Source organism: Anopheles stephensi, chromosome 2 (assembly GCF_013141755.1).
Source record: "Anopheles stephensi strain Indian chromosome 2, UCI_ANSTEP_V1.0, whole genome shotgun sequence".
NCBI classification, from domain to species: domain Eukaryota; kingdom Metazoa; phylum Arthropoda; class Insecta; order Diptera; family Culicidae; genus Anopheles; species Anopheles stephensi.
Window position 1 is genome coordinate 10,909,034 of NC_050202.1, and position 26,948 is coordinate 10,935,981.

Sequence of the window (26,948 nt, forward strand, 5' to 3'; positions counted from 1 at the left end):
GAAAGTCGAGATACTTTGATTCGATTTCCCGGCGCGCGGAGCATCCGTTTTTCCAATATATTTCGATCATTCAATTTCGACGATCCACTTTCTACCGCTACTCCTCCATTGCTAGTCTGGTTATTGTGGGTCGTTGATGAACAAAAACATTTTCGCTTCATTTTCTCATCAACCCCAAAGGGAAGGCGAAAAATGTTTTCCTTTGTATTTCCAACAAGCGGAAAGGGAAAACTGATTCTCTCCGAAACCACTAATCGGATTTACCTTGCCCCGGCTTGGAGCGGGCGTGAAACCATGACATATCATCTCGCGACCGTTTCCCCCTTCAGGGCTGACAATAGCCAGATTTGCCCGATGATAAGTTTCAGAATTCAATTCCCCGTTCCAAGCGCCCCTAAGCGAAAAGTGTCCGCTAATGAGCCCGAGCAAATGAACCGGGGTGATGTTATAAAATGCTCACTTTTCTGTTCCGAAACCTTCGCTGGCTTCCTTCGCAAATAGCTGGTTCGCGGGATAGAAAAGTCAGGCGGATAAAATGGCGTAATAGCTTATAGCGTGGGTTGAGTTGATTGATCGGTCGATCGGATCGGTCAATAAAATATAATTTTGCGCTCTGCCATCGTAGAGAATAAGCAACCCACCAATCCAGTCGCCATTTTCCAATGAATGCCCATACAAAGCGGACAAGTGTGTGTGCCTTATCATCGGGCTCGTGTTTTGCCGGGATGGATAAAGTTTTCCCATTGCGCGAGGGGGTAAAAACTTTCCGCGAGCAAAATTTTGTGACGAGTTCGTGTCCAACTTTCGCATCAATCCGGTGGCTTCCGGTTTGGGGGGGCAGGGAAGCAATAGAAGGTGGATTTTCCTTCACAAAATGGACGACAATTTTCAGATTGGTTGCCGATAATGATCCGCCTTTTTTTGTTTCGAGTGGAGGAACTGAGTAAAGCACAAGATGACGGTAGAGTCATTTTTATATTAGCTCAAAATCAAAAAGGAGGCTGATAAACAAATGTTAAATTTATAATTTTCAAAGCTTACTTTTCAATTTTCCTTACTCTTAAAAGCGCTTAAGAAACTCTTAAATCTTATTCCGTACAGTTAAAGGTTAGAAAATGCTATTGGAAAGATTTATCGACATTCCCAGGCAATTGCCGGAAGCTAGCTTTAGCTACCGGATTTCACACTTTCAACGGTCCAGCCAACGCAGACCAACCCAAACAAAACCCAAAAACCCACAACCAACATGTTTTCGTGGCCGATCAAGAGCTTATAGTCCCTCGTCCCCGGATAACCAATCGTACCGAGTCGGAAACTCCGAAAAGTAAGCGAAAAGTGCAAGTGCAAGGAAAACCCGGGACATAGCTTATCGGTTGCACACGATTTGTTCGAGGTTGGGGATTTGGTGAGTGTGTGTGTGTGTGCGAGACATGAAGACAAAGATATCATTCTTGACTCTTAACACACACAGACTGGTGGAAGAAATCATTCTTCAAAGTTTAATCGAACGTAAAAATAATTGCCACAGCTGGAATAATCCTGCACCGTGCGGAGGTCTCATACGTTTGTGATTTTCCCGATGGGGGCGCGGGAAAACTTCCCTATGGAAGGAACCATCGATTCAATGTGTCCAGTTTGCTGAAGCGGGGTTTGGGTACCACATTGAAACTATCTCCGGATTTAGCCCAAAAGTTTGCAGCACCAGCGTGGGAGCGATAGTCCGAGAGTCAGTCAACAGAAGGAGATTTCCCGTGGAGTGCTTTAACTTTTACCAACTTTTCCACTTCGCTGCACAGCATTCAAGAAGCATTCCGTGAGCGTAACTTCCGGCATGGATTGGTGAAAACGAGTTCTTGGAAGTAAGTTACGGCGAACTCAAAACCTCCCCCCCCCCTGAGCTGCCCATTTACGGATCGGTGATTAATTTTTTATGCAACGCAAACAACCGATCTTTGACCATCGCGGTGAGTAATTTGAGTCCGAAGTAGGGAATGAATGGTGGAAGGAGAACCCTTTTTGAACCTGTTTTAGTTCGTCAAAAGTTCTCCTCGATAAAGACAGTGGGGTGGGGGGAATGAATCTTTTAAACTCCACCGGCCGGAAGATACTTCCCGCAAAATATTATCTACCAGTTTTTTTTTCGACTCGGGACAGAGGAATTATGGGTATGTAGTGTGCTACGTGAAACTTTGATGGGAAGCTACCGAACGGAAAGGACACTACAAGGACAAAGGGGGACAGGATGTTACTTACTTGAGCGTGTCCCTTGAGTAGGTTGAGAGTACTCGTTGTAGGGTGTATGTGATGGTGAAAGGTACTTACCTGAAAGCAAAGCAAGAAAAGACAAAAAGAAAACCAATAATTGTCAACCGAATATGGGGGAACCGAAAAAAGCATTAGAAAAAAAGGAAAACAATTAACAAAAAAAGAAGGGAAAATTACGCTTCAAACACACACACACACACACATATTCAGTAGAGCCCTGCGTACGGTGCGTGTAAGCCAATCAACAACGCGCTGAGAGCGTTCGCGATGCGGAAGGCGAAGCGCGAAGTGGGAAAGGGAGAGGGAGGAATGATAAAAACAACAAGAAGGGTTTTAAGGGGAACACATAAACACACATAAACACACACACACGACAATAAAAAAAAACATGAAAATTAATTTAATTCTTATGCTGTGTTTTTCACCCCCAATATACGGGTACTTTAATCCGGGTGACCGGTTCGATATGTGCGCCCAGTTGGCCAGGGGTTTTTATTTCCGAGAAAAAAAAACGCATTTCATTCGCGGACGCGATTTGGGACGATAAAGCGGGCAGCTGGATGATGAAAACCGATTACACCAATCAATGAAAAACTGGTGATTGATAAGCTTGTGGGACAATGTGGGCAGCCGTTAAGTAGAACACAAAAAGCGTGCGAAAGTAAATGAGGTAATTCGAGTCGCTGTTACGAGATGAGGGATTACGAAGGGGAAAAAGATAAGAGAAGCAAAAAAAAGGAAGGATTTGGAATTTGAATCTGAAGTGGGCAAAATCAACACGCATCATTGAGACGAATTTTATGAAAATATACTACAGCCAAACATTGAACCAAACATTTCGTGAACCTTTCTGGGGATTAATAAAAGGGAAATTATTTTTCGTGGAATTACGACTCGCATCTCTTGATATTCACCGCGTGTGTTTGGATGCAAGCTTGGGAATACCAAAGCAGCTGCCAGCTCACAGCACAGCTGACTTCAAAAGACGTCAGCAGCAGCGCACACGGCAGGAAATCGTTAGACAGCGCATCGTGCATACTCTTCTGCAATCAGACCAAACCGCCTCAAGATGGGCTTGATTTGGAATGTGCCGTTGGAGTTATATCTCCAGCGACGTACGTGAAGCAGTAAAAGTCAATAACAGCGGCTTGATAGCGGTGCAATTTAGTGGTTTCAATCATGAAATCGGGAAGACTCGGGAAATGAGCTTCTTATGCACGATAGAAAGCTGCATGGAGATGTGGAGAAATGGGTTCTGCTTTCTCCTTTTAATCTGCATATGTTCTTTAAGCGAATATTTTTTTTATCATCTTTCTCTCATTTCTGTTGGTGGTTTTTATTTTGTTTTTTTTTTCATTTTATTTATTGCCACTTTAATTTTATTTTTTTACCATTTTTTAACATTCTTTTTAGTAAACTACGCATAGAATTTTCAGACTTAATTTTTATTTTTTTAACAATGCATTACCTGTTTCTAATATTGCAGGGTTTTCCGGAACATTTTTAAAATGTCACATTTCGTTTCCATGGATATGAATTTATTTTTCATAGCTTTCTATTTCAACATCGAGGCATTCTAATTCAACACTTTCTTGGTGGGTTGCTTTATAAAACTCTTTAGACAAACAAAATTACGAAACCAGATATAATATCGAAAGTGTTAGATTTTTGTGAGATTAAAGCAATAATGGGCATCAAAATAACCAAAATGAATGTTTTTTCGTGCATGTTTGACCTGGTTAGCTTGTGATACTGATGCTCAAGAAATACAAACAAAAATATTTAATCCCAAATCACAACTATACAATTTATATCATTTCTACATGCATACGGAGCTGTCTACCTTTTACGGTGTTAACGATTAAAAAAATCAATTTTGTTGCACGTTTAGGGAAATGATCTGTCAAAAGGTATGTTTTTCATCATATCCAAATGATTTTACACGTCCTGAATGCTCAAATGACAAATGAAACGATTTTGAAATTTAAATTATTTAAAATAATATAAAATCTTATTAAGAGACCAGTAACAAAAAAAAAGATTAAACCATTAAATCATATTATTTGATTATAGTAAAAGAATTTTTGAAATAGAATGCCGTGAAAACGAAATTTATATCTACAGTAACAACACATCCATCGGATGTTCACATAGTCTTTATGGGGTAAATGTGAAATAGTGTAAAATTTATAAAAATAAGCCGAAAATCCCTGCATAAATAAGATAAATAATGGACTGTTTCTGTTTTTAACTGATTATTTTTCTAATCTTGCCGGATGTGCGTAATTGAAACAGAGTATTAAAAAAATCCCTTGCCTGCTTAGGCATTAACCATGAGCCGTAGCAACAACAGCGCATTTGGGATTAAAATCCTCACCGGAAGTGCATCGGTGCGTTTTCCGGCTCCATTCCGATGCTAATGCATAATCGATAGCTGGATACTAATTTTCCACTGCTACAGCCGCAGGGGCGAGCCGATCTACCGACCAACTCAACCCGACCGATGAGCCCGAGACCGAATATTTGGGATTATAATTTAAATTGACAATATGTGTATTGTTTGCCTTACGCTGGGGCACATCTCTTCGGACAAAATTAATGCCCGGTACCGAATCCGATGGTGTTAATTAGATTGTCAAAATGGCCGCCGGTTACCCATTTTCCAGCGTGTGGGCACAAAAGGAATGAAGATGGGTTGCGTGTACGCAACAGTGACATCACAGCAGCCCACCCTGGTTTGGACCGACCGGTCGGGCGAGGGTTTGATTGACAAATCAGGGCGGTGTTGGATCAGGGGGTCCGGTCTGTCAACTGTCACAGATGGGGCACACACACACACACACGCTCATGCTCTCGGTGATGTACGTGAGAGTGTCACAGGGTTTAGCGTCACTGTCGAGCCTACAGTAGCTTTATAATTCAATCATTTCCATCACCATCAGCACGGTGTGATGCGCCTTGTGGCCTAATTGTACGTACGCAAATCCTTCCTGTCCTCAGGCGATGCATCATTGTGTGTCGGAGTGTGTGCATGAAAGAGAGGTTTGATTGACAGCTCCTGTCACGTTGACCAACTGCACATTCAGCAGCACCTTGCAGCAAAATGGCCTTGGGTTTTGCAGTTAAACGCTCAAAGCCGTTGGCTTATCGTGTGCCAAATGGATTGATTTTTTAGTGACGGAGAGTTGGATTTAGTTCGATTTTGTTTTTATTTTCGCGATTTGGTTGCCAAAGACGTAAGAACTGTGATTAAGAATTGATAAATAAATTTCAACTTCTTGAGGTGACCTTGAAAAGCTACATCCGTTTCTTAACTCTCGCATTCTACAACTTCAAATCAAAATCGACCAACAGATAAATCTCCCACGAACCCCAGCCAGAGTTCCACCTGGCCTGGTAATGGATAAGCTGCATTATGCTCCAAAACAAAAACAGGTTACCCTTCCAACGCTCACTGCGCCGCAGCTTTTGAAGCTAAACACATTATCAAGTTTGTTGAGCTAAGACAAAAAAAGGAAACCAGTTCAGCACGGGGTGGGCGTATTATTGCGTTTTAAACCCCGTAACACTCACTAACGCCTACACGCAATAACTAACCGAACCATGGCATGGCTCCAAGTACGGCGAACGGCTTTCGAACTGGAGCTAACCGAACACTTTTACTTTCGGAAGGCTTAAGACGGACAACGCCAAAGCTGGGTGATAGTTGTCGGTACGCTTTAGCTTGATGCGATAAAAAAGCCTGTTTTGAATGGGCGTACTCTATCACGGTGGAACGAATTCGATTAATGTTGGTGTTGGTTGATCGATTTGAACAGGTTTTAGATCTCCAGTATCCAAATGTACTTCTGGTTCGAGATTTATAATTAAAATAAGTAATGCTTTGCTGGAGTCTCTTGATGGTCGTGTTCATCAGAAGAAATACTCAAAAGGTTGCATTAAGCAAATCATAAGCCATCGATAACACGTAAGAAAACGAAATAAAACAGTTAAAAGTGCAGTTTTAAAGAAAAAAAGCATTACATAAAGATAGAGAAACATAGAGAAAGAGATAGAGAGAGAGAGAGAGAGAGAGAGAGAAAGATAGACAGCATAGAGATAGAGAAGAGGAGTCGGGAATGAAGGTTAGGTAGAAAATGAGTATGAGACAATGAGTGATGAGTGAAGCTACGGTATGGAACGATTATCCAAAAATTATTCATAATTATATCTTATAGAAATATTTTCAATAAAAAAACTCCAAAAAACACCAAAACCAATTTCATCAACTGTAACTAACTCTTTAACTATAAAACCGCCATCACCCTCAAACAAAACAAGAAACAGACAAGAATCGTTCTACACAAAAAACACACTCCCGCGCTCAAACAAAAACTAGTCGAAAAAAAAACATTAACTAACTAATAAGAGAAGCTAACGGAAAAGAAAAAAAAGGGGAGAGGGTGGGGGGAGGGAGTTGGGAAGAGTTGGTAAACAAACAGCAAAACTCTACTCACTGTACGGCTGCGGTCGTCCACCGAAGAGCGTTGGATCCTGGAGCAGGGGCGAGCGTCCATTACCGACCTCCTTGACTGTGGCGGCAGCTACTTTTGGTTGAGCGTTATGTGTATCGAGAGGGGGCGTGAGTGTGTTGGTGTGTGTGTGTGTGATTGTATTTGAAAAAGGATTTTTGTTTTGTTTTGTTTAGAATTTGGCCATAGAGCGGTGGTGTGTTTGAGTGTTTGTTTTTGGGTGACGGAAGTAGTAGACAGTTTTGTGTTTGTGTATTGGAGGGCGGTGCGTATGTGTGTAGGTTTTCCGTTATAAAAACGTAATCGCAATTGGTTTTGCAATTTTGGCGGATGCGCAACGTAAATGTCCACCGGAACATCGCCCAAACAGCCGGCGCAACGCATCATTCATTGAGATGCCACCCGAAGGGAGCATCGTAGTGAGTAGTTTTTCGATTAGACAATTGCCACCATTATTGCATTGTAGGTTGTGTGAGCATGTGTGTTCGAACATGACGCAGGGTTTATGTTGTTTGTGAGCGAAGAGCGTTTTGTTTTTCGACGGTGAGTAGGTGAGTGGGGTCGGGAGTTTCAAACGTTGTAGAAGTTGTTTCGTTGCCAGGTGGTATAAGGTTTAAGTGTGTTTGTGGAGGTTTGGTAAGTTGCATTTAAAATACCGCGAGACAAACGAATTGGTTTGCGAGCGAAACATTGGATTGGATTTTTTTTATGTTTTCGATATATATAGATTTTTTTTGATGCAGACAACATACACAACGGAAACGGTAATGAAAAAAGAAAGAAAAGCAGAAGAAAAAAATCCCAATTAGAATCGGCTTTAAGGCACTTCTGGAAGGATGAAAGGGAGATGGAGATGATGATACAGAGGGGGGGGGGGGGGGGATGAGGGCGGGCGGGAGCAGTGAGTGAGAGTGAGAGAGCGAGAGATAGAGAGCTAGAGAGTAGTTTTTGCGGTTGATTTCGTGAGAACAGTCAAAATAAGATAGGAAAAACAGATAGACAGACAGACAGACAGACAGACAGACAGATAGAGATAGAGAGACAGACGGTAATAATGTGGTTTTGTGAAAGACAGACAGAGAAACAAAGAGAGTTGAGGGTGAATGTTTAAATTGGCAGTTGATAAAATAAGAAAACAAAAAAATACAACACAAAAACGAGCTAGTTGGTAACAGAAGACAACAAACAATACAGATACAGAAAGAGGACTAAACCAAAGGGAAATAGATATGTATGACAGAATCTAAGATTTACCCTTTTTCTAGTACCAAAAATGAATTATACACTACAATTTTACAGCTTTGCAATTCGAAATTCAATTTATTAAAAAAAAAATCTAACTAAAAAAAAGTAATAAAATAATTTACGCAACAGGAAAGTAATAAAACATATAGAAAAAAAACTGATAAAACATTTAATGTAAATAATATTTCACAAATGCGAAGATGGTTAAAAGAGAGAACAAAGAAAGAAAGGATCACAGATGATAACAAAAGGAAGTTATTTGTTGTTATAGAGAAAATCAAATAATTTTTGATAGCGATTTTTCTTCCCCCAGTTGAATCACACCGCCCTTGAAGGAAATTGTGCTGATTGCAGCCAAGTTTACAGCTTGTTTTATCTTGCACAACTTGCCCGCGTCATTGATTGGCTAAAAATTCCCGTGCCCGTTTTGATGTGAGACTTTGAGACTTTACCATCATCACTTATCTACGTCATAGGTATCCCGCCATGGCTCGAACTAACTTACAGATGGAGCAGCAGGTTCATGTTTTCTGTTTTCCTCTCGCCGATTTGCTTCACCGCTTGCTGTAGCTGACGCGGTGAGGTGACAACTTACGGGAAAAATTGTATTGCTTGTGCGTGGTGCAATGATGTGCCGCAAAAAAAGGTTGTTGTGCGCGATTTGTGCAGCATATAAAAAAGCAAGGAAAGCAGAGGCTTCATTTACTTCAATTCGCAAGAGTTTGATTGGAATGTTGTGGACGGTGGGAAGCATGGTATGAAAAAAGAAAGCTAACATTGAATGCGTTGCGTATCATATTTTAATTAATGCGTGTTACTGATGGCTGGAATTATTTTTTTTTCTTCTCTCCATTTTAAAGCGTTTCCTGCTGGGAATTAATGGTGTCGAAATTAATTGTATACAGCAGAGTTTTAAAGCTACAAACAGATTTGTGTCCGATTGTACGTTAAAAGGGAAAATAAACGGTAGTCGCTAATCCCACTCAGTGGAGCAAGCGTGTTACATCCTTTTAGTTTATTTAATTCCCGCGCGACCTATTTTAACCTCGGGAAAGCACTGTCGTTTTCCCCTTTTTCTCGCCACCATTTCCCGCTTACAAACCCGAACACTAGCGGGTTGCCATAAAAACGGTCTCAGGTAATCAGATTTACACTTAATTTTAGCGTCCAGTCTCGCACGGTTGTTATCGGTGTTCAGGGATGGTGTGTTTGTGTGTGTGTGTGTGTGCGTTTGCTATCGTCACACCAGGGAACATTTAAACTTGTTCGATCGTTACTGGCGATGGGCGACGGACCGGCCGTTGTGCTGCCTTGGTGCTGATAATGGGGCCAAATTGAATCAATATAAAGCACCCTACACGGTGGACGTCGGTATCTGGGTTCGATTTTCACACCAGCAAACTTTCAACAGCGGGAGAAAAAAAAAGTTCCACCACAGACAAATCGAGCCCGATGTGTTGAATATGCACAGGAAAAACACAACACAAAAAGTGGTCCCATTTTTCCACTATTGTCACGAACCTACCCGTTTGATTTAGGGTGACACTTACGGGTGTCATCGCTTGCGTTAGCAAAACTGCGAGGGTCGAGAGTCAATTATGAATGGTCATAAATTTATGCAATCTTTCCACCCAACGGCCTATAATGCTTGGAAAACGTGAGGGAACATTTTCTTTGTTATGAAGTGAAGCAGTGTATACAAAAGTAAACCCATTTTGGAACTTCGTATATAGGCTGTAACAAAAATCAATCTTGTATGTGAGATGAGCTGTTTTAGAATTTCTGGCGCACGTGGTTTTCTACAAACAACCAGGCGTCTCCATCGGTTGCTCGATTACATTTTTAAATTTATTTTTCCTTTCTAGGAAATCTTTTTATCACTCCTCCTTCTTCATAAAATACTACAATTTTCATGTTTTTGAAAGCTGGAAAAATCTTTCCCGATCGGAAAATTGCGTATTACATCGAGCTCCACTCAACCTGAAGCGCAAACACACGTGTGGGATATTGCAACCATCGAAGTGCAATCAAAACTTGCAACTGCTCGCAACTCCACTGGAAAGTGCAACAAGCAGCGAAAGTTTTCACACGGTAGCTACGGTCTTGAAAATTAGCTTCACTCACTACCAACCACTTAAGCCGCCAGCAGTACATTCTCAACGCAAACCGAAGCGTTACACATTTCGCTTGTACCGGGTGCCATCAGCATCGACCCCGCGCGCAAGTTGGTTTGAAAATTTGTTTCACAACTTTTATTGCAAGGTAATGTAACTTTTGGCCCGCTTTTCGAGTGCAGCAAAGTTACATTCTTCGAAGGTACATTCGCGTAAACTATTCGTTTTGTAAGATTTTCTGATTTTCCTTCGCCCCGCGCGGACCTGCGCAGACTACGATTCTGCCAATTGCAAACACTCAAGACCATTAGGTCGAGTTGTTTAAACAACACCCGGCACTGTTTTTTTTTTCTTTCTAGATCTATCATTCCGTGTCCGTTATCAGCTCTGCCCTCGCTGTCAGCACCCTTTTGGCGCTGGGGACTCCTCCGTTGCCAAGCGCTGAAGAATCCAATGAGTCTGTTCGGTCGGACCGGACCGTACCGAATCCTATTTTAAGTCGCACAAATTGCGTACAGATTTTCAACGTCACCACACTACCGGTCACCATCCTTACCCTCGACACACCTCAACTCAACGGGTGGAATGCTTGTTCTGAATATTTCAAATACCACCCGGTCAAGGGGCGGAACACCACGTCCACTACCGTCTAGTGTGATCACACACTCGTGTGCTCAGTCGGTTTGATTATTGCTGCTTGCCGCACTGTAGCTGCTAGAGGAAAAGGACACCTCCACTAGTTCTCGAATTTCGCGAGTAACTCGATCCATCGAGTGTGCGCTATTGTGTAATTGCATTAACCAGCCGCAAGTGCACCGTTGTGCTTTAAACGTATTTTTTGCTTGTTGCTTTCTTTTGTGTCTGTTTGTGGGTAAGCGAGGGTGAATGACCAGCATTTATTTTCGGCAGTAGAGCATGCGAACATGCGAGTTGCAAAATTACGGTCAATGGAACTGGGCCGACAAATTGGCTAACTCGTAAACAGCTTGTTGATCGTAAAGTTAAGTTACAAACTTCATTGGGGTTATACGGATCATCAGTGGCATTATTCAAATACAACTTGCCAGGGAGTTTTTAAAAGAATTTAACAGCATTTTCTGCTCCTTTTTACATCTATCTACAAAGACCTTTAGAAATGTTGTCGTCATTAGCCTGTAGTCATCATAAATACAATAAAAACAACCATATATACTATTCCATTATATGATTGAAAAAATCCACAAAAGGCTTGCTATATTCTACTATCTTTTTCATACATTCCCCTAAGCTTAATTGATTCTTTATTGAATCTAGCATCGAAGTTTTAAAGCTGACTTATGGTAACTACATAATCGGTTCTCAGAAAATAGTCTTTAAATGCATCCATTATAACACAATCACTACAGGTTTATCAAGCCGTAACTCTACATCAACTCAATAAACAACATATCGTTTACTTGTGTCTGCTTTACGCAATACCAACTCTTTTCGCTCGCACTTTTTAATCAAATTCCAACCGATCCCGTCACGTTTGCGCTACGCTCTAATTGAATTCCAAGCTGGGTCACAGTTCGTGCCTGCTGAACGAAGATTCTGTGCCGGTCCACCCGAAAGCGCTCAGCTTGATCAAAAGCATCAAAAAGGTGCTGTTGTGTATGGCCAAAAAAAAATGCAGTGTGTAAGCAACATAATCTTCTGACTGTCACTCGCGTTCTCGATATATGGTAGCAATCTCTATCCATAAGACATTGACTACGATAAAATTGTAGTCGTGTAGGATTGTGAGGATCCAGGGGGGGAAATGGTCGGGACAACATCAATCCTTGATGATGTGCTCTCATTTCGGAAGGACCTGTGAGATTAATCATCATTGACAACCACTTCTTCTGCCGCCTCGTACACAACCCGCCGTTTCCGAGCGTAATGAGTTGTACAATGTAGCAGTCGTCGACGACAACATCGTCACAGCAAAACACGATCTGCTACTCAAGCACAACACACCCGCACGAGCCCGAAACCGAACAAACCATAAAACCAAATTTCCCTGTGGACCATCATCAGCACGCTAGTGACTTGCCGCGGCGTTACGTCAATGCCGGGCACTTCCGGCACGGGTTTGTGAGGTTATGCTTTTCCAGCGTGCACTTGGCAGCGTCCGTGCGCACACCGCCGGCTTCAAGGGCAGCAAATCCTTCCCCGTGAAACGTGTCAAACCCGTGTGGCCGAAAGAATGGAATTTTCTTGCGACAAAATGAAGTTGCAGATCGTTGTTTTCGGGGTGTGTGTGTGTGCACGAACCAAAAATATGCCCATCCCACATCAATCTCTTTTACGATGACTTCGTCATTCGAAGCTGTCATCGTGGTGCGATCAAAGGTTCAACTGACTGCTGACAGCTGAATGGTGAAGGTTTTTTTTTCTTCCTACTGCTCACTCGCTCGCCATCATGCGGCTTCCGGACCCATATTCACTGTGCTCCGGTACAAGCTATTTAAAGTTGGGACGATATTGTTACAAACCGGACAGCGGTTTGTTCCGTGATGCACTTCGGTCAGCGCTGTGAATGTGAAAACCATTTACAAAATTAGCGAACCGTTCGAAATGAGCGCCATCTGTTGGCGGAAAGCCTTAAAAGCGAATCTCAGACACTCGGTTCGACAGCTGTCAACTGGCCATAGTGTCTGAGACACACAAACAAACCGATAAATGTCACACAAATGGAGCGTAATTGAAAAAGCCAGAGTGAGCATGGGAACGCGCCAATCAATCAGAGGCGCAGCTTCAATTTTTCTCGCCCAAGTGTATTGGATCATACCGTTTTGCCTTCCTTCTTTTCCGCAACAGGATGGCAATTAATTCAACAAAACTGCACATCCATCCACCGTAACTGCCGATCATTGCATCTCCCGAAAGCTGCATGCATTTCTGCATATCTTCCCACCTTGCCTGCATGCATTTCTGCTACTGCCGCCTCCGTAAGGCAGAGAAAATTATTCAGTGAAATATTTGTTTGTTATTTGTCGACCCGTTTATTCTGGTGCGGTTGTTTCGCTCCCACCATAAAGAGCACCAACACCCCATTTGCGTAAACATGGCGGTGGCGTTAACGGAACGGTAACATTTATTTTTAAGCCGTGGCACGTTCCTCTTGGGACGCGAGCGTAGCAGCAGCCCGAAAAACAATCCAGCTCGATTGCGTGTGCACACACACACACACGATGATGCAGCGCGCCGCGAAGATATTAATTGCTCAATCAAGATCGAATTTCGCATTTGCTGTAGCTTTGTGAGCGCGAGCGCGGCTGGAAAATTGGCGGGAGGATGCTTGGGGTTGGCAAATTCTAGCCGACTTGAATCACCATTAATTGAGCTGCTGGGGATGGTGGTGCTGCTGATGCGCTAGACCCGGACACACCATCTGCGGACCAAACGTCCAAATGGGTGTATTTGTGTGTGACGTTCGTATCGCGGCAAATTAAATCAATAAAGCACTCGTCCGCCAAAGCATTTTAATTGAAACACGAAACCCCTCTCCGGTGCACTGTGTCAGTTCGGTATTTGGTCAAGTTTGTTAGGACACACACACACACACGCGCGCGCGCTCGGAATCCAGACAATTGACAAGGATAGAATTATTGTGCCAAATTTAAATTTAATGCTGGGAAGAGTTGCAAACGCTTGTCCATCGACAACGGATGCGAATTAAATGCAATCTGTGTAACTCGAAGAGTGCTGGGAATGTGAGAAATTTGGGCGAAGGACAAATCGATTCTGTCATACAAATCTTCTTTCCTTAAAGAAAACTGACCTTACTTTCAGGCAGTCTGAAAATCCTTTATATCATTTAGTTTAAATACCTCCATACGAAACGAATAACTAGCAAAACGGATAACAAACGTAACTGTGCAACTGCAAGGTGTTTTTTTTCTTTTCTAATAAAGTTTAATAATTAACAAATGAAATATGTTCCAAATGTACGCCATCGCTGCAGCCAAAAAACCAAGGAACAAAAAAAAACGGATGAAACAATCAAGAACTAACAAGAAACGCACACCAGCTGGCCGATAGCGCAATGTACAAGTACAGGCTTGGATAGCAAGTAATGGGCATGAACGTGCATAAAACCAGATGCAAACAAGAGAAGAAAGGAAAAAAACAACATAAACAGCTCACACAATTTTTCCGGTGCTGCCATAACAAAATGGGGCAAAAATAAAAATGCGAAAAATCAACAAACAAAAAGAGGAAGTGATAACAAATAGAAATGGAAATTCAAATCAATAAAACAAAAGTGGTAAACAAACATAAGAAAAGCAAAAAAATGGTAGATGAAACAAAAAAACAACAAAAACTCGTCGAACGAGCACGATATGAGCACAATGTCAAAAGGGATCAAGGGGGGGGGGGAATGAGGGGGGTGTGGTGGGGGAATAGTGGGAAAGCCAGCGGAGGTATGGGACAGGTTGACCGAAAGAAAACCTTTTTCTGTATGAGGAAAATTATTCTTAAAATCGCGCTTGAAGGTTGAGCCGGGTGTGGGTTGGGTGGGGAACTGGGCGTGGGGCTTGGTTTTCGAAGGGGGTTTGGGGGTAAGGTGAATTAAGTAGTATTTTAGTAGTGGTAGTAGTAGTAATAGTAGTAGTAGTAGTAGTAGTAGTAATAAATATATAGGTTTTGTTTTAATTTTTACTTTCTGTTTTAAACATTTTTTTTGTTTTGGTTTTTTTTTAGAGTGAGAAGAAGATGAGGAAAAGTTTTGTATCGAAAGGTAGGAATTAAACAAAAAAAGAAGAATTGTGAGAAATATTCAAAAAGGAAAAATAAGAAACTTGAACAAAGTAAAGGAAGAGAAAACATCCTTACCCAGCGTGTAGTCCCAACTGGAGTCACTGTCGTTTTTGTAAACATTGAGTTTTTCTGGCTGTTGATGTTGATGTTGTTGGAGAGTTGTAGTTGTTGTAGTTTTTTTTTTTAATGTTGATTTTTATATATTGATGAGAGATTGTTGTTGATGTTTTGTTGTTGGAAGGTTGGAGGATTTTTTTTTCATTTAGGCGATAGATAAAAATTGTTTTTGTTGTTGTTGATGTTGATGTAGTTGTTGTTGTTGTTGTTGTTGTTGCCGCAACCAGTATCAGGTATCAGGGTTTTGTTTTTTTTAGCAGGTGTGGTGATTGGCGCCCGAAAATGGTTCCCGAAAACAGACCGAAAAAAGGAAGAAGGAACGATTCGTATTCCGTGTGCGTTGTTGTTTGTTGATTGTGTTGCCAATGTTGATGTTGTTGTTGTTTCATGTGGTGGTAATGGGGTAATAATGGTGGTAGAAGAAGTAAGAGTAGTTGTATTAGAGTTCATTGTTTATGGCAGAATGGGGGGGGGAGGTAAGGGGGGATGGGGTGGGTAGTACGAGGGTCAGCGGAAGGGAGATAGGGGTGGGATAGAAGGGAAGGTTGTACAAAAGAATTGTTGGGCGAATAAACGAAAAGTGGAGCAGAATAGAGAGAGAGAGAGAGAGAGAGAGAGAGAGAAAAAAAAGAGAAAGAGAGAGAGAGAGAAGAGAGCGATGTGAGTGATCATTGTAGTTGGATGTTGGGATGTATTGTTTGTTTGTTTTTTTTTTTCATATTTATACAGTTTGCGACAGATTTAGAGAAAGAAAAAGAAAGACAATAAAATGGACAAAACAACAATGGAAAAATAAATGTTTTGGTATAAGATCTGTAGTATTTTTTTTTTGCTTCTTATCTGTGGTTATGTCTAACGCGCTATTGTAGAATATAGAGCATTGGGGAAAATGGGGAAGAGGTAGAGAAGTAGAAAGTAACCAAACGTTCTGGGGTACCGGGAAAAGGTCCGGGAAATCGGGATTGGTGTAGGAACTGAAATATCTTTTTTTTCTTGCAGTTTGCCTATTGTTTTCTTATTCTACATTATCTCTTGGGAAATACACGGTTAAACAAAACGAGCCTAGCAGATGCGATAAGGCCTTACAGCAAAAAGGTGGACTATGACATACTATTGGAGCGGTATCGGGAAATAAAATATCCAAACACATTCGTGGGGAAGTTAAAGGGGAAACAAATAGTAAATAAAATACCAAAGTCGAATTCAGCTCAAGTGATTCATTCTTTACAAGTGGCTCAGTTAACTGACATTTACTCTACAAATGAATGGAAAGCTAGGAATGATATTTGAACTAGTTTATATAATAACTAAACCACAAAGAAATGATGCTATACTTGCTTTATTTTTTACAGCTCTAAATTGTTTGGACTAAAAGAAATCACACAAAACTTTATATAAAGTAAAGAAAAAACTACAAAAAGGTATAATAAAAATTGGAAAACGTTTCATCAGCATAAAAAGAGGGAAAAATATAACAAAACGATAAAAAGATGGATGAAGAGAAGAAAATTTAAAAGAAAAGTCAAAAGAAGAGGAAACTAAACAAGGAAAGATACCTTATTTTTGAGCTTTTTAAAGTTGCTTTGTTCCAAGAGAGAATTTATTCTGTGTGCAAGAGTATTGACCACACTTTAGAAAGGTCGTGGTGGAAAGTTTTTGTTTCTGTTTGACGGTTGGTGGAATTTTATATGAATAGACACAGAGAGAGAGATAGAGAGGGTGGGAAAGCGAAGGGAGTTAGGCAAGTATTCGTACGTTTCTTTATATTTATCTGTAGTTCTGTTTTGGATGTTTAACGAATTTATTTGGATATAAAAATTTATGAAAAGAAAGGAAAGAAAATAGAAAAACGAATCAAAACAGACACACACACGATCGAGCGGAGTTCAAAGTAGTGGGTTTGTATGTTTTTTTGTATATTATTTTTTAGAAGATAAAGATAAAGAAGAGGGAACGTAAATTTGATTTTTTTTCTCTGTTGCGTAAAGGAACTTCAGAACCGAAAACTAGTGGGGCAAAAACAAAACCAATGAAGAATGGAAGCCCTTTTTTGTGGGTGGATGGAGAAAAGATAGGGGGATCTCGGGTTGAGTCAAGGACGAGAAACTCGAAGCAAAGAAGAGCAAAAAAAAAAGAGATGGGAAAGAGATGGACCAAGTACAAGATGGAGTTTGGAAGGAGATAGAGAGAGAGAGAGAAGAGAAGACTTGTTTGAGTTGAAGGAGGAAAGAGGGGCGGGGAGGAGTTGTGTCGAGGGCGAGACGAGGGGGGCGGGAGGAGGGTGGGTGAGTTTCGGGAGGCGTGGGATTAATTACCTTTGCGTAGTCGATCTTCAGTGTGCAGCAGCCGGAGTAGATGTCGCAACCGTTCAGGCTGTCTTTGGCGCGAGTCGCTGACTCTATACTGTCGAACGTGTCGGAGCGAACGATGGATCTTGGTTAAGGAAAAGTCTTCGAAAACTTAATCTCAGGTTCAGTTTGGATATTTAATTGTGGAAGCTTGATAAATCCTAGAGTATGGATATTTCTGAAAATCGTAGTATTTGGCCCAACGTCTCCAATATTTCTGAGACACCAGTGAAACGAATTTTCAGTTAAAAGTTATTAACAAAACAAAAGCTCACCAGAGATCTCAGAGCTTATTGGGAGCTTAAAATTCCGATTAGGTCCTTCAAAATTCGACACAATATGTTTCTATAATATTTTGTTTCTCCTTTTTCCCTCACCCAAACAGCAATCCTACTGTATCCTTGCTTGGCTTTCAAAACTCAAAAACGTCTTGCAGAGGCGCACTCGAGTCGCACACTTGATACGAGAGGACCACCATTAGGAAAAACTAGAAAAGCTTTTGAAGTGTTACCCACTTTTGCCTGCCTCTTGTTAGTGCTATTAGTGTTTAACACTTTGTTGCTACTACTCTAGCAGCTAATGGTGTTAAATGTTCACCATCGGAACAGCACATCGTTCGCCCAGAATCCTTGAATATCTCTTCCTCTCCTTCGGCAAAGAAGACGCCACACCAACAAAACGGGCGCAAACATCAAAAAGTTAAAAACCCACCCAACTGGTTGGCTAGTAAACGGCCTGAGATGCAAATCAGACCATTCCCGGCTCTTGGCCTCGCTCAATAATAGTGTGCCGCTTTGCTAGCCGTGATCCCAGTGCCACGGCTTAAGGAAATTGTTTCCGAATTAAACCATTCTCCCCGCCCACCGTGAATGGTTTGGCGATGGGTGGGAGGAGGCCCGGTTTCATGGATGATTTCCTTAATGAACGCCCGAACGCTTCCCTTTCTCGCTTGTTCGAGCGGAAAATGGGGAACCAGCTTATTCGGCTATTTTTAAGGGCACGCACACCTTGTTCTGCGAAACTGTAAACGGTTTCCTCCCCCGGAAGGAGGCATATTAATGTCTCTGACCCGAACTATATTGTGGGTAGAACAACAAAGAAATAAAACACCGGAGAACGGAGAATGACGGTGAGCGCACAGACTTTGCCCAACAAAGATCAAAGTCTCCAGCAAACCTAGAATATCCTTCCGTAACCGCTTCTCGACCGCTCGTTGTGTGTGTGTGGATATCGCAAAATTAAACGAGCGCTCTAATATCTTCAAGCATCTCTAGGCAAGAGCATCGTTTTGACCAGCTTAGACTAGTAGCAAAGCCCGACCAAACAGTCCACAGCTCTACTAGTGGTGCTGCTTCCGGGAAATGTTTCCCAAAGCACCAGCCCCCAGAAAGGGGCCCACAACAACTAAATGTTCCTGACACACACACATTCACGCGCACGCCCGTTCCTGAAACCTTTTGTTCGTTCCGGCTAAACTTCTGACTTTTGGGTTCGCGTTCGAAGATGTTTGCAGCTTTCGCTCGAACGATCGGCACAGATTTTGCGGACACAGTTGTCAGCACTTTTGCAATTTCGACCGCTCCAAGGAGCAGGGTCAGTAGTTTAGTTTGGCCGGCGACTTACGATAACTTTGCACATAATTAACACTGACGATGACACATTACGGGGAGAGTTCGTTTGAAGACTTGCTTCCTTGTGCGCTTATCGAGGAGCAGCAGCAGGTGATAACGATAAACCATCGAAATATAATTCTCATACAGGGGTCATGAAGTTTTAAGTGTAAACAGATTTAACTACAAGCAAGTATTGCAAGTGAAAATTAAATCCCTCCTAATCCAATTCGATTCATGTCTATATGGGTGACACACACACGCTTGGCAACCTTTCCCTCCTCCATTCAAAAGTGACATGAATTTTTCATCAAACAATTTGCAATATATTCACAAAGCGGTCGTCTTAAAGTTAATCTCCACAGAGCTGAGCTAGTAGTTGTAAGGTGGGGAAAACAAAAACCCAACCACATCTACAACCATCGCATCAAGAATTTAAAAAGGACAGCTCATCCATCAGCCATAGTGGGTTACGGAGACATACATGCCTACATACTTTACCCCAAAAGTTTTATTCTCTTTAAAAAGGTTTAGCAGGGGCGGACTGTTCCTAACAACAACAAAAATAAGGTCTACTCGACATGTGCTGCCACATCATGCGCGAAAATGATAATTTAGTTTAAGGGAAAATTCCAACGATTTTTTACGACGACGACGACACATCTACTTATTTCCCTTTTCCGTCTAACGCACGGCACACGCACGCATCGCCTGTCGGTCTTGAAGGGTTCATCAATAACGAATGACACATCCTGGCGTTTTTTATGAGGTCCTAAATCCTGAAACAGGCCATGTTTGTTGTACCGGTATAATGTGGACTTGCGTACTGCCGGTACGAGCTGCTTGCTGAACTGTCTTTCGGTGGGGAAAATTTATGAGTTAATTTTTCACGAACAATGATCAACATTGACACGGTTAAAAGTGTCGTATGGAGTGTCTCGAGGAACTTTGCGAGTGTGCTATAATATCTGCTATAATCACCATTTCAAAAATTTCATTGAAGCTGATTTTCAAGGAAAATCAATTTCCTCCTAATTTGATATTAAACCAATAATTAACTTAATTTCCTCACTTAACCCCACTAAATCCTTCTAGGAAAACCAGCCCGATTATACTCCAACACCGGTGGATATGAATTCAAAGAATTGTGAAAATGAAATGCATCCAGCATCGACGCTCATTTTCCCGCAACATGTTCCAAGAATTGTGGGCTTTAATTTTGCAGAGCCAAGCAAAACACATATGAGTTTGGCATTTTAATTTACAATCCATGAACACACACAAACTCCACTATAAAACGTGCTGTTGTCTCTGGTAATTGCAGTTCGCAAAAAGGCAACGCCAAACACACAGGGGAAAAAATATAGAATGATTTGAAAAATATATAAAAACAAAGTTATACCACCTTGTGTAATGTTGGTTTTACTAAATTGAAAACCAAAACAACATTCCAAGGAAAGATATTTTGTAATTAAAATTAAAGTCCCTTCCGGTGATGCTAAAACAAACCAAGAGAAACAGACGGCAGAAAAAATGGCTCAGCACGGATTGCTTGCATATGGGCAAGGGAGTGTTCCCTTCTATCCCACCACGTAGCGCTATCGAGGATTATCCAGCGTAATGACTTTTGGCTAGTAAAAACCGTTCACCGAAGCTTCGCGCACGGGCGAGCGAGAAATCGAGTTCGAAAAAAACGCCGTTGGAGCTTTTTATTTCTCCTCCAGCACTAACCAATTTGTTATGCTGTTGTTTCATGCTTCCCACGTCGGTGTGCTGCATTGGGCCATATACACACGGTTGAGAGATGATTACCTCGTAAAACCTCCGCGCGCGGTAAGCGCACAAGGGATGACCCGGTAAGATTGCAAAGCGAATCGAAGTCAGCTTCGGTGAAGTTAGCTTTTAATGCATCTCCTCAAGCAGAAGACCCTGTTTAGGCGGAGTTTTATTTTACGCTAAAGCTCTCTGTTCCTACACAGAAGCGCAACACATCCTGCTAGGAGCCTGTTTGGTGGTTTGGGAAATGTGAGCTCACCTGTGAAAAATTAAAATTCCCACCTGCTCAACCCTGTTCCCCGGTTGTTCCCATCCACCGCGCTACGATAAAATGGGAAACGAAGCGCACGCTGCAGTAACGCTTAAGACGATACTTTACGGCTCTCATTATCAGACCGTTTCGTGGTGTCGCAGTCGCGGGAGGATATCAACGTGCGGCCCTTAAAATGATCAGAATTTATCACTGATTAAAGCTTAAAGCGCTGGAAGCAAAAGTGTTGTTAAGGTTTTTTTCGTGCCGAGCGCACCACGCGTTGTTGAATGTCCTGCACAACGCCGCATTGCTTTTATTGCTCTTCGGGTCCGGGGGAGGTGTTCCAGCAGCTCGCTAACGACAGGCGTGTGTATCTCGCCTACCGGAAGAAGCCGCCACTTGCTCCACTGCTCGGAACTATTGAGATTAGTGTCAGCGGCAGAACATGGCGGAACTCGAGCGGAACAAACGGACAGCGAGCGAGTCCAAAGGGGGGAAGAAAATAAAAACAAAAAACATCCCAGCGCACAAACACACGCCCCCTCTGTCACACACTACAACGGAAGAGAGATGGGCTCAATTATCATTTATTACTGAGCCACTGAAGACAGCAGCCGGGCACCACTACTCGCTCGAGCACCATTTCCAGGACCGACGCGCTGGACAGGAGAGATCGGACGGGGCCCGGTGGATTTGGCCAACTAATGAGCCACCAATTAGCGTATCACAGCTGGGGGAGACAAAAAAAAACAACGGAGTTGCAAAGTAGTCAAGAAACAAACCGGACACTGGACAGAGGGGGACCACGGTTTGTCACCGGCCATTTTGCTTTTTCTTTTTTCTTTTTGCTCTCACTTCCCATTTGCTGAATCCTGATGACACAACAGTGAGCGTTTCGTTAGCTAGCTTTGTGTGTTTGTGTTAATTTTTCCACCCTCCAAAGAACGACAGCGAACGACCAAAACTTAGCCTCTGCTGATGCTGGCGTGGAAAGTAACGGTGAAGCTAAATGAATTGGCTCGTATCCATTTGCTGCTGCCTTCGCTTCACTTGATTTCATTCATTTTGCACTTCACAATGGGGAAAACGAGCATTAGGTGGCATCCTTTGCAACGTTTCGTCCTGCCTTGGTTGTATCGGAGCGGACGAAATGCTCATTTGAGATAATTGATCATCAGCGATAATGATAAGAGGATATTCATCCGCCTCATCTTTGCGAGATGAGACGCGATGGGATAAGCTGGATATAGGTGCGTTGGATATTATCATCCAAGGATCCTTTTTTTTTGCCGCAACCTCTACTGCCACAACGATTCGATACTTAGGGACAGAAGAATTTCAATCAGTATTATCGTTTTGGATAATGTGGCGCGTTTTAGTGATTCGTTCTCATCACTGGGAAAGAAAAAGATGAGCGCAATGATGCAAATAAAATAGAATTGAAAAATAAAAATGGATGCCCAGAGTGGAGCGAGAAATTACGCTTTTTTCTCAATTAACGTCACGCATTATGAATGGGAATGGTGAATTTAGCACAGTGCATAAAATAATTATACGTCCAAAAAATTTTTGATTAGGATAAACTTAAAAAGTGATTATAAGAAAGGAAAATCCCAAGTAGGATGAATTGGATTGATCTTTGACTCGTACGACCTAGCCTACAGAAAAAAAGTAAATCGAAGAAATCCAATTTCTAGACCTTATTTTAGATCCAGAACCAGAGCTCAGTAAATGCTATAAAATGCTATAAAAATACTTTCTGTGATGAAAAGTATTTAATAATGCCTTTTTTAATGGATTTGAAAAGCTCAATCATTTATTCAATTCTACCCATCTTTCCCCCTTTCTTTCCCTGGCACTACAACCTCGAAAGGACTCGGTCTGCCATTTCTGGCTTTCTGTGACTTGATTTTACCCGTAGCAAGGTAGTCATTGCCTAGCGTATGGGCCTAGGTGGTCTGGATGGGATTTGAACCCCAGTCCTGCAGTGTGAAGACCGTCGCTACTGTCGCTTCGGCCACCGGACCACCATCACTTAAAGTTAAATCTTTGGTCTGATTAAATCAAATGCAATCGTGTAGTTATACCAAGCACTGTAGGATATAGAAGAGGCCCATCAAGTAAGGATTAATATCAACTGATTGAATTTATCAAAACCAAACCTAAACATGTGAAAGTAACTCAATATTCGCACCATTTTAGGACATCCTACTTCATCAATGTCTAATTAATATTTTAATATTTTTGCCGACGCCACCTCAAAAACACCCTCCCCTGCAGTACTTCAAGCGAAACACACCTCGCACTCGGAAAAACTTTTTCACCAAAAAACCCCGCACCATAAATTCTAATTACTACGCTTGCTGATCATAAAATGGCCCCCGCAGCAGTTCACGTGCACGACCACCATAACCAATATCGGGAACCCAAGGATGTGTAAACGACACCACTCAAACCCGAAAGCTCGCTGTAACAGCCGGGTGTAACGCGCTATAACGACAATGTTACCTCCGGGGCACAAATCTTTCTCCGATGCGTGGCGTCACACCGTACGGAAATGAACGACAGCGATTAAATGAACTTCCTTGGCGTGAACCTTCCAGCCGCTAGGTCACCGATCGAAATTCACATTAAACGATTACACAGCTTCCGAGTAGAGGGAGTGAGTTTGGCGTGTCCGGGGGTAATGTTTTTCTGCCGCGGCAATGGCCAATTTTTCGCAAACCATACCATGTTCTTCCCGACGACGACGACATTGCCTTTACGGTGATGTGGTGAAGCAGAGAAGAAAAAACACAAACCAGAATTAACCACCTTTTGCCTCATCGAAAAATATATATCACCTCGTGACAATTAATTTTGAGTGACAATTTTCTTGTAGCAAATTATTTTTGCATCCCGTGTTGGAACCGTAACGATTGGTCCAAACTTCATTTACGCCACCGACCACCAGATGGCGGTGTGCCGATTATAACCGAGAACCGAGGCGTGGAATAAATTTGTTTTTCGCTCGTTATGCCGCACCATTTCGTGCTGCCTCCGCACTGGTAGTGGACCGAAAGCTAACACGATTGGCGACGAGAAAATCTATTCAACGAGGTGCGAAACGGTGCGTAACAACGTCCGTGTGCAAGTAACGGTGGGCAAACAACACGTGGGAAAATTTATCGCGTGCGTCTCTTCCTACACGCGGAGAGAAGAAGCTGGCGGTTTCTGTTTTATTTTTTCTTCGTTTTGGCATGCTACTTAATTTCCTTCGCGCCTAACGCCGTGGCATGGTAGAGCGTAATTTCCGTCAACAAATAAACGGCGGTTGGCATTAAACGAGCGCAAATTACGAACCATACGAACGGTCGGTGAACGTTACCGGCGTTACGCGGACACCAGTGATCGGATAGCTCCGGATCGGGCTCCCCATTTGCCCGGGTGGTGGTGCGATTTATCGCGCACTAAATTCATTCAATTTTCTCGCCCCCACGTGCCGGTTGGACGGTGATGGGGATAGAGAGCAATGGCAAACAAATCAAGCTTCCGTTGATAAGGATTAAACGCGAGGAGGCACTAAAACACAAGAGATGTAACACAGAGTTATCATTTGGAAAAGGATATTCGACCATTGCTTGGACGCCATTCTTCTTGAATATCACGATGCGCTGCACCTGGCCATTTGGTTGACAGATCGTGTGCAGTACGTCCTGGAAAGAGAGAAAGAGGAAGACAATCAATTAGTAATATGTACTATTGTTTTATTGGAGAAGTTCGTTCGCCAAGAAGATCCGAGGGCAAACTCAACTCAATTAGAGAAGTCCTCATCCGAATCAAACGCTTTTATTATCACTCCGGGAACAAAACTCAATATTCTTAACAATCTTCATCAAGGTGCTTCTCCATCTCTTCATCGTTAAAATGGGTCTCCAGGACTTCAAACCATTCCGGTAGCGTCATATCTTTATACCCACCACAAACTACTTGCGATCCATCTTCGCGTAATGACACACTCCCCCCCGGGTCACATGGGTATTTTAGAGCCTCTCACTTCAAGGAACCATATCCACAAAGCTCCGCACCTTCGTCAAGGACTCATTACTTCCAGCAAACGTCACACGAATCACCGAAAATGCTCGTCGCTGTTACACTCTGCCGGTCACCAACTTCAATTTCAATTTCGTATGATAGACCATCCGGTCGGCCAGCCTCAGCTAAAGCCTTACGTCTTAATGTCAACGGCGGAAAGGTGCAATTTTGGAAGCGTTCACATCAGCGACAGTTGACCGTACCCAACCGAACTTCCCGGAATTGGAGGCACGTGCACTCAATTAAAATGTCAAACCATTACCACACACCATCGGCCGTGCTCCTGTATGTGCAGGATGATGCTAGATGTCGCTCGTTCGGTCGCCGGTGGCTTAGGATGCGCGGAACAAATGAATACATTATTTAGCCAGTCGGGAAGTTCGCCGTCGCTCACGAAACACGGTGACGGAGTGCTGCTGACGTCCGGCACAGGGACGGGTCATTTACAACTTTTTCGCAAACATTGCACAACGGGCAAGAGATGTTGGGATAAAGTCGGGAAAACTTGGAGCCTTCGGCAAGGATAAGAGAAGGATACGGACGAACCCCGTGTCTCAGCTACTCGCCATTTGCAATTTCACTAGAGACGGTCGTCCGTGTGTAGCTGTGTGTTTGCGCTCGGTGGCTATAAACGGAACCAGAAAGATAAACCGAAAGCTAGTTCCGGATGTCTTATCTTTACAGCTTTTGCGGTAAATGTCAATGTTGCTCCTGGTCTCTCTCACTCACATCTCCCCGGGGGACATTCGGGCGAGCTTGGTTGGCTATTAATTCAACACAGTTCCATGCACCCGGATCGTCCCGTAAGGATGAAAGTAACAAATCGGTTCACTGGTAAGTCGTTCCAGATCGGAGTCCGCCGAGTAGTGGCTAACCCCAATAAAAAATTGGACACAAATTAAGCGATTCGTTGGAATGTTATAGATCGGCTCTGTATATCACACCACAGTTCTCGATTTAAGCAACAAAACCCCGGTGTTCTGTTCAACACGTTTTTCCACATCCGATCGTTCAAGCGTCACTGACAAATGAAGGCGCTCTTCCGGACGCTCCGATTCCCATGCTCCATTGTTGCTGGAGTAAGTTGGAGTTGGCTATTTTTAAAGCCCACCTTAGAGCTCTATGTTTTACATTACTGTAACTCAATTTTACACGCCTTTTTCCAGGAAAGCATGTAACATTAACAGCACAACAAATGCTCGCTTCAACTCCCTCGAGCTGGCTAGGTTGTCTGGGTCCTTGGGTCCGCGAGTTTTTTTTGCGGAGTTATCCATTCTGTGCTAGTAACACAATACCCACATTCCCAGGACGCTTTCCAGGAAGTTGTGCTTCGGCAGAATCAATTTGTTTGAAGCGATTCGCTCAAAAAGCTGTTAATAATCTCTAGAGACAGACACGGGAATAAAAGAAACGGCAGCCATATGTAATCCAATTCTGTGTTGAACCATTCTTGCGCAAGTGATTTTGAGTAAAGGAATTTCTTGAAGAAATTCTTTGCAGAAAACAAAACTTAAGCTTTTGGAGGCTTCTTCAATAATGAATTTAAGCTTGATGCCTACCCTAATGCTTGGAGATCATTCGCTTTGGAGAGCAAAAAAGAATATCACGCCTTCATTAGGAGAATGATAAGCGTAGGTCCATCATCGGTCCCCCAGGGGGCGTGTCTCAGAAAGGAAGAGGGCGTCGTAAATGACCCGCACTAATCACCGGCCACCATAATCATCACTTCAGCCAACGCTCTACCAACCGTTTAATGAGTTCGATCTGTCGTTACCAAACGCAAGTCTTGAAGTGCTTCCCTCAACGCCACACACACAGCAAGACATCTTACAAATCCGATTCAGCCGAAAACAGTCGTCCGAAACGTA

At 42.6% G+C, this 26,948-nt stretch overlaps 1 protein-coding gene across 24 annotated transcripts in view; it reads right to left on the reverse strand.

Annotated features, from left to right (window-relative positions):
• LOC118503934 (heterogeneous nuclear ribonucleoprotein L) overlaps positions 1-26,948 on the reverse strand; it is a 207,025-nt gene that overhangs the window by 36,387 nt on the left and 143,690 nt on the right. For 10 of the 24 annotated variants that reach the window (XM_036037785.1, XM_036037786.1, XM_036037784.1 and 7 more), the window contains 6 exons: positions 24,616-24,701; positions 17,335-17,431; positions 14,978-15,035; positions 14,805-14,807; positions 6,762-6,851; positions 2,254-2,322 (listed from right to left, as the gene is read on the reverse strand). In XM_036037785.1, coding sequence (XP_035893678.1) covers positions 2,254-2,322; positions 6,762-6,851; positions 14,805-14,807; positions 14,978-15,035; positions 17,335-17,431; positions 24,616-24,701 — 403 coding nt within the window. The remainder of the gene's footprint in view (positions 1-2,253; positions 2,323-6,761; positions 6,852-14,804; positions 14,808-14,977; positions 15,036-17,334; positions 17,432-24,615; positions 24,702-26,948) is intronic. The other 14 variants (XM_036037800.1, XM_036037799.1, XM_036037805.1 and 11 more) reach the window with 7 other exon arrangements.